This window comes from Vicia villosa, unplaced genomic scaffold (genome assembly GCF_029867415.1).
Source record: "Vicia villosa cultivar HV-30 ecotype Madison, WI unplaced genomic scaffold, Vvil1.0 ctg.000605F_1_1, whole genome shotgun sequence".
NCBI classification, from domain to species: Eukaryota; Viridiplantae; Streptophyta; class Magnoliopsida; order Fabales; family Fabaceae; genus Vicia; species Vicia villosa.
The window spans coordinates 77,170-84,989 of record NW_026705277.1 but is presented as its reverse complement, the minus strand read 5'-3'; the positions used below and the strand labels follow the sequence as shown (position 1 = coordinate 84,989).

The 7,820-nt window shown below is 30.0% G+C and overlaps 1 protein-coding gene across 1 annotated transcript; it reads right to left on the bottom strand.

Annotated features, from left to right (window-relative positions):
• Positions 1-5,187: 5,187 nt before the first annotated feature.
• On the bottom strand, positions 5,188-7,547 carry LOC131629795 (gibberellin 20 oxidase 1-D-like). Its single transcript, XM_058900594.1, has 3 exons — positions 6,866-7,547; positions 5,812-6,133; positions 5,188-5,670 (listed from the first exon to the last, which is right to left on the bottom strand). Exons 1-3 carry the CDS (start codon positions 7,429-7,431, stop codon positions 5,404-5,406), a joined length of 1,155 nt encoding a protein of 384 aa, XP_058756577.1. The 5' UTR covers positions 7,432-7,547; the 3' UTR covers positions 5,188-5,403.
• Between the last annotated feature and the right edge of the window lie 273 nt (positions 7,548-7,820).

Sequence of the window (7,820 nt, the reverse complement as noted above, 5' to 3'; positions counted from 1 at the left end):
GCTATAAGCTCGTGATGAAAAAACGTTATCAAACGGGTCTAAATTATCATTTGAGCTTATAAATTATAAGCTATAAGCTCAAAAATCTGTCTTACCAAATAGACTTTAAAATTTAATACATTTTTAAATTAGACACTAAATCAATGAAAAAAATGATACGAAAATACATCTACATATACCTTACATAGGTACATTTTTGGACGAACTAAAATTTAGTGCAATTTTGATTCAGGCTCTAACTATATGTAAAATTATTAAGGAGTTAGGGCCTGATTCATAACTTAATATATGCCATTATCTTGAGTTTGAGAGAACTTTTTCAAACTTTTTAAAATTCCAAGATTTTATTATTTTGAGCAAATTTTTTTATGGCAAATACTTTCACAAGAAAAAGAAGAAGATTTATAATGGTGGATGTAGATAGTTTTCTTGTGGATTGATGTCTTGATAATATATTGAGAGCATTGTTACTTTGTGAATGTAGTGCATAGATTCGTTGTTATAGTTGTGTAATAAAACTCCTCGGTTTTATTTTAAAACCGAGGAGAAATGTTTTTTTTTCTTTTTTTTAATTAAAAATAAAATAAAATAAGGAAACACCTCGGTTTTATAAAAAACGAGGTAATATGTTTTAAGTAAAAAATAGTGAGTGATAAAAATAGAAAGTAACATGTCATGTTTCCATTTTAATTTTTTACCATTCACCATTTTCCATGCTTGTAATTTATAGCATATTTGAGATTGAATTTTTCAATGTTGTCAATCGAGGAAAGCAATGTTGTTTTCTTTGATTGACAACATAGGAATGTTATTTCAAAAATACAACAACAACAACAAACATTATGTGAGATAGATAACAAGAGCAGAAAAAAAAATTTTGTTCAAGATAGAAGAACACAAAATATTGAAGATTTTTCATGTCTTATAATTCATCCCAAAGAATAATGTGTGTGTATAAGTTAGGTTTAACGTAAAATCTGTTTAACGAGTGCTTTTATAGAAAAATCTGATTATTTAATCCCTCAGTTATTATGGAAATCGAAGAAATAGATCACTTAATTTACAAGTAAAAAAGAAAAACATCACTTTTAAAGAAATAAAAACATAAACTATGTTAACTATGATTTGAAGCATGTCCTGAATTAATTTTCTCCTCGGTTATAATCAGAAATCAATGGAATATGTGATTTTTATTTTTAAAACAAATAAAACATGGTGCGTCTTGACATTATACTTCAATTTTTTTGTTGGATAAAGTGAAAACTTTATCATAAAATATATTATTTGTAGTAGCTATACCCTATCGATGTGTTATAATTAATATAATTGTTAAATAATTAAATATATTAATTATTAAGGTATAACTACAATGGATGCACTACAACAAATAATTTTTTTCTTCTTTTTTTTCTCTTCTACATTATTAAAATTAATAATGGAGGAGACAACAGAAAAGAATAACCCATAATCTCCACCATTTATGTGAGATAGATTGCAAGAACAGAAAAAATATTTTGTTCAAGATAGAAGAACACAAAACATTGAAGATTTTTCATGTCTTATAATTCATCCCAAAGAATAATGTGTGCGTATAAGTTAGGTTTAACGTAAAATAGCGAGTGCTTTTATAGAAAAATCTGATTATTTAATCTCTCAGTTATTATGGAAATCAAAGAAATATATCACTTAATTTACAAATAAAAAAGAAAAACATCATTTTTAAAGAAATAAAAACATAAACTGTGTTGACTAGGATTCGAAGCATGTCCTGAATTAATTTTCTCCTCGGTTTTAATAAAAAATTAACGAAATATGTGATTTTTATTTTTAAAACAAATAAAACATGGTGCGTCTTGACATTATACTTCAATTTTTTGTTGGATAAAGTGAAAACTTTGTCATAAAATATATTATTTGTAGTAGCTATACCCTATCGATGTGTTATAATTAGTATAATTGTTAAATAACTAAATATATTAATTATTAGGGTATAACTACAATGGATGCACTACAACAAATAATATTTTTATTCTTCTTTTTTTCTCTTCTACATTATTAAAATTAATAATGGAGGAGACAACAAAAAAAATAACCCATAATCTCCACCATTTATGTGAGATAGATTGCAAGAGCAGAAAAAATATTTTGTTCAAGATCGAAGAACACAAAACATTGAAGATTTTTCTTGTCTTATAATTCATCCCAAAGAATAGAGGTGTGCTATTTATACACCACTTTTCTTACACTGTATTTTACACCCAGCATGATAACAAAGAAAAATGTATTGGCACATAAATCCAAATTGAATAAATTATTAAAAAAAAAGTTAAAATTGGTACATTTACTGATATTTATACGGTGTAGTGTAAGTTATGGTGTACATATAGCTTTTCTCCAAAGAATAACGTGTGCGTATAAGTTAGGTTTAACGTAAAATCTGTTTAGCAAGTGCTTTTATAGAAAAATCTGATTATTTAATCCCTCAGTTATTATGGAAATCGAAGAAATAGATCAATTAATTTACAAATAAAAAATAAAAACATCACTTTTAAAGAAATACAAACATAAACTGTGTTAACTAGGATTCGAAGCATATCTTGAATTAATTTTTTCCTCGGTTATAATCAGAAATCAACAGAGTATGTGATTTTTATTTTTAAAGCAAATAAAACATGGTGCGTCTTGATATTATACTTCAATTTTTTGTTGGATAAAGTGAAAACTTTGTCATAAAATATTATTATTTGTAGTAGCTATACCCTATCGATGTGTTATAATTAGTATAATTGTTAAATAATTAAATATATAAATTATTATGGTATAACTACAATGGAATGGATGCACTACAACAAATAATATTTTTTTTTCTTTTTTTTTTTCTCTTTTACATTATTAAAATTAATAATGGATGAGACAACAAAAAAGAATAGCCCATATCTCCATAATTTATTTTAAAATCTAATAGTTCAGATTCATTCTCATGTTCTCACATAAAAATGACATTCTCATAGGATACGTGTGTATATATATATATATATAGAGGAGAGAGAAAAAAAAGAATGACACATAATCTCTACAATTTATTTTAAAATTTAATGGTTTAGATTCATTCTCATGTTCTCACATAAAAATAACATTCGCATATGATATGTTACACACACACACACACACACACACACACACACACACACACACACACACACACACACACACACACACACACACACACACACACACACACACACACACACACACACACACACACACACACACACACACACACACACACACACACACACACACACACACACACACACACACACACACACACACACACACACACACACACACACACACACACACACACACACACACACACACACACACACACACACACACACACACACACACACACACACACACACACACACACACACACACACACACACACACACACACACACACACACACACACACACACACACACACACACACACACACACACACACACACACACACACACACACACACACACACACACACACACACACACACACACACACACACACACACACACACACACACACACACACACACACACACACACACACACACACACACACACACACACACACACACACACACACACACACACACACACACACACACACACACACACACACACACACACACACACACACACACACACACACACACACACACACACACACACACACACACACACACACACACACACACACACACACACACACACACACACACACACACACACACACACACACACACACACACACACACATATATATAGGGCCGGTCCTTTGAATTTCGGTGCCTTGGGCGAGATCAAAAGAGTGGTGTCCCAAAAATTGTTTCTAACAATAAATACATAAGGATAAGAGAAATAATCGGATAAAAACACATTTGCATTTGACATTGTGCAAAAAGAATACAAGTATAGATCTTTGAATCAATGTTTATACTACATCAAAATATAAATCACTATAGAGAGACTTATTTTTCTTCTTCTTCTTGATCCGATATTTCTTTTATAATTTTTTTTTACCAAACCTTTAAAATTATTTAAATATCGCCCTCTTAGTATTTTTTTATTGCAAAATCATTAATAATTTGCTCATACTCAAGGTTCTTCAAAAAATTATTTTCAATTGAAATCAACGCAAGACTATTTAATCTATCTTGTGACATAGTGGATCTCAAATAAGATTTTAATAATTTTAATTCAGAAAAACTTCTTTCAGCAGATGCAACACTAATAGGAATAGTCAATATTATTCTATAAGCTATGCATGCATTAGGAAAACAATTAAAAGTATTTAAAGAACTCAATATCATATAGCTTAATTTTGGTTCAATTGTTAAAACTTTTCTAATAACTGTAAATTCTTCAAACAAATTCCACCATCAAGATCAAGAGAATCGTCATATTTTAAACAAGTTTCAAGATGTTTACAACATGCTTTCAAGCTCCTATCAGATAATGATCTAAGCCTTTCAAAAATAAACAAGAATTCAAAAATATTTTCGTGTGTGCTATATTGCTCAAATCTTCTATCAAGTGAGCCAATTGTTTGATCTATAATATATAAGAAATAGTTATTTCAAAAAGACTCTTTAGCAGACTCAAGATTCAGTTGTGTGAGGTGAGACGGATTTTCATCATAGTGTTATTTTTAGGGGATTTTCATCATAATATTAATTGAATTTATTTTAGGGAATTTAATTGATTTTATTCCACTCTATACTTTATTTATGGAAAATTACATTCTTTTATTAATTCTGACTTTGTAGTGCCCCTGTAATTTTGTTAGTCAGTATTTTTAAAAAAATAAAATTCTAGCAAGTATTTTTATACTAGAAAAAATTCCTTTTAATATATAGGGGTAAAAAATAATTTGGTGCCCCTAAAATTATGGGGCCCTGGGCTCCCGCCCCACGAGCCCGTGCTCAGGGCCCCGATATATATATATATATATATATATATATATATATATATATATATATATATATATATATATATATATATATATATATATATATATATATATATATATATATATATATATATATATATATATATATATATATATATATATATATAAAAAAAAAGAAAATTGAATTTCAATTTTAGACATTTTGTACATCACATTCTAGTTTAGTTTGTAGCTGCAAGCTAGTCTGTGCACAAAAACCAATCATATCAAACAGAAGCATATACATAAATATAATCACAACACTAGCTTTTAAATATACACATGATAATTATACCAAGTTAATAATTTGTGGGGTGCCACTTATAGAAGGAAACAATGAAGTAAAACAATAATAATAACATCATTAAAAAAATAGAAATATCATCATGATTCATAATAATTTGGAAGATGAATGCCACTGAAAGAAGCTTTGTAGGGTAGCAACATCAGCTCTGTAGTGTTTCTGTGTGAACTCAAACAAACTAGCCCATGTGAAATCAGGGTACTTTCTTGCTTCATTCTTGCTTAACAAACTTTCTAATGGTTTCACAACCTTATCTTCTCTTGGACACACAAAGAAAACCAATGATCTTCTTACTTTGTATTTATTCACCAATGCTCTATGCAAGCAACTCTTGTATCTCCCATTTGATAAGGCCTGAGTATCCACACAAAAAAATCAATATTAATGACAACCAAATATTTAGTGACGGTCTAAAACCGTAGGTATCGAAAACATTTACCTACGGTATTTTGACGGTCACTAAAAACTATAATAATTTAGAATAAGTTTACTTACCATGAAAGTATCACCTATGTTAATGACTAAGGCTTCAGATCTAGGGCGAACGGAAAGCCATTTTTGATTTGCAAAAACTTGTAAGCCTCCAACTTGATCTTGATGAAGAATAGTCAATGAAGTAGGGTCAGAGTGAGGACCTGTACCAAAGGTGAGGCCTGAACTTTTGCAAGGTGGATAATAGTTACACCTCATTATTGAGTCACCATCTTGGAAAAATCTTCGATAATGCAAACGATCTATCCCCAAACTTATGGCCAGAAGCTCCATAATTACTAAAGATAATTCATTCATTGCTTGACAGTACTTTTCATAAACCAATCTATCATATCATGAAGATAAAGTCAAAAAACATGTACATTGTATATAGTTCATTTGACTTCCAATTATTGTAGCACATCAGCCAATATAGTTGCGTGTCCTTGTTCTAGTACTTACTGTGTGGACTATGTCACATTGGTGTTCTTTGATTCAGAATCCATTGTCTAAAACTCTAAATTTAAAGGTTAATTTTACATGAATAAATTCAAATTTGATTTTTTTTATACTCGTTCTCATTCTTAATATAAGAGAAGAATGAATGTATCTGAATTATATGTAGTCTAGAGGATCAAAGGAAGTAAATTTTTTTTATATATTAAGAATCAGAATAAGTACTATTTAATCTCAATCAAACGATTATTAAATGTGGTTATGTGAATATGAGATTGACATCTTGTGAAATCCTAACCACTAGTTTAATGTTTAATCGCACTTTTTGTTTAAATTCAATTTATGTTATGTCAACTTAGTCGTAAAATTCACAATTTGATACAAAATATTTTTATGTTTCGAAATTTTGCTAAGAATGTATAGTGGGTCCAGGTCTGTCTTTGACGTCGTCGTACAAGGCAGATTATTGCACTGGTTTAAAATTAGTCACATTTAACATAGTTAAATAGGGTCTTTGAGAACCTAAGACTCCATGAGTAGTAGTATAGTAGTGGGTCAGTTCTAACAAAATAATGAAACAAAGTGGACCATGCATATTAAAATCAATTAATGTCGACCTTACCCAGTGTTTTGAAAGTCATCTCCTAAGACAGATTTGAAGTAGTTAACAATCTGAGAGTTGGAGCTATTTTGATGATTGTACACAAAAGAAAATGTCTCTTTCCATGGTAACTTAGAAGAGTATCTATCTGCATGAGCACCTGAGTATCCAGAGATTCCACCAGCTACCCTCTTAGCACTCATCTTCCTGCTAATAGGTTGCTTGAAAATGGAATCAATTTCACAATAAGCATCATTGATAAGCTCTTGTTCCACACCATGGTTTACCACTTGAAAAAAGCCATGAGTCATGCATGCTTTTCTAACAAGCTCTGCAGCACTTGCAATGGCTTTTTCATCACCACCTTTCATGATGCTTAGGTCTATGAGAGGCTCTTTTAGCTCCTCTTGGGTTGTGTTAGCTAAGTCTATAGATGGCCAAATGAACTCTTTTGGCATGTTCACTTGTTTTTGGAGCATGTTTGAGTCAAATATAGAAACCATGTTTTCTTTTTTGGGTTCCTCTCTTTGTGATGCAGGGTAAAGAACAAGAGTGGATGAAGTGTTTGAGTTCATTAGAGGAGCCATTTTGCATGTATGGAAAGAATTGAAGGAGACTCTATATATAGCTAGCGGGGAAGGAAGAAACGTAAATGATTTATTGATAAATATTTGAGTATAATAAAGTTGATAAACAAATATTAGAGTTGTATAGCTCAATAGTGTTAATATTGTCAATAATTAATCATTCGAATTGATTATATATATACACGCACATTAGTGTGAGACTGGTGCATGCACGAAAGAATGTTTATTTAAAAATATGATAATATTTTTTTTAAATAAAATAGTAAATACATATAGATATATTTCTTATAAAATAAAGTTAAAACCTCCCGTGAAAGATAAAAGTAGACGTGTGCTGGTCATCTTCGGGGGAAGGTGGAGAGAATTAGAGTAGAAGTGTGGTCCAAATT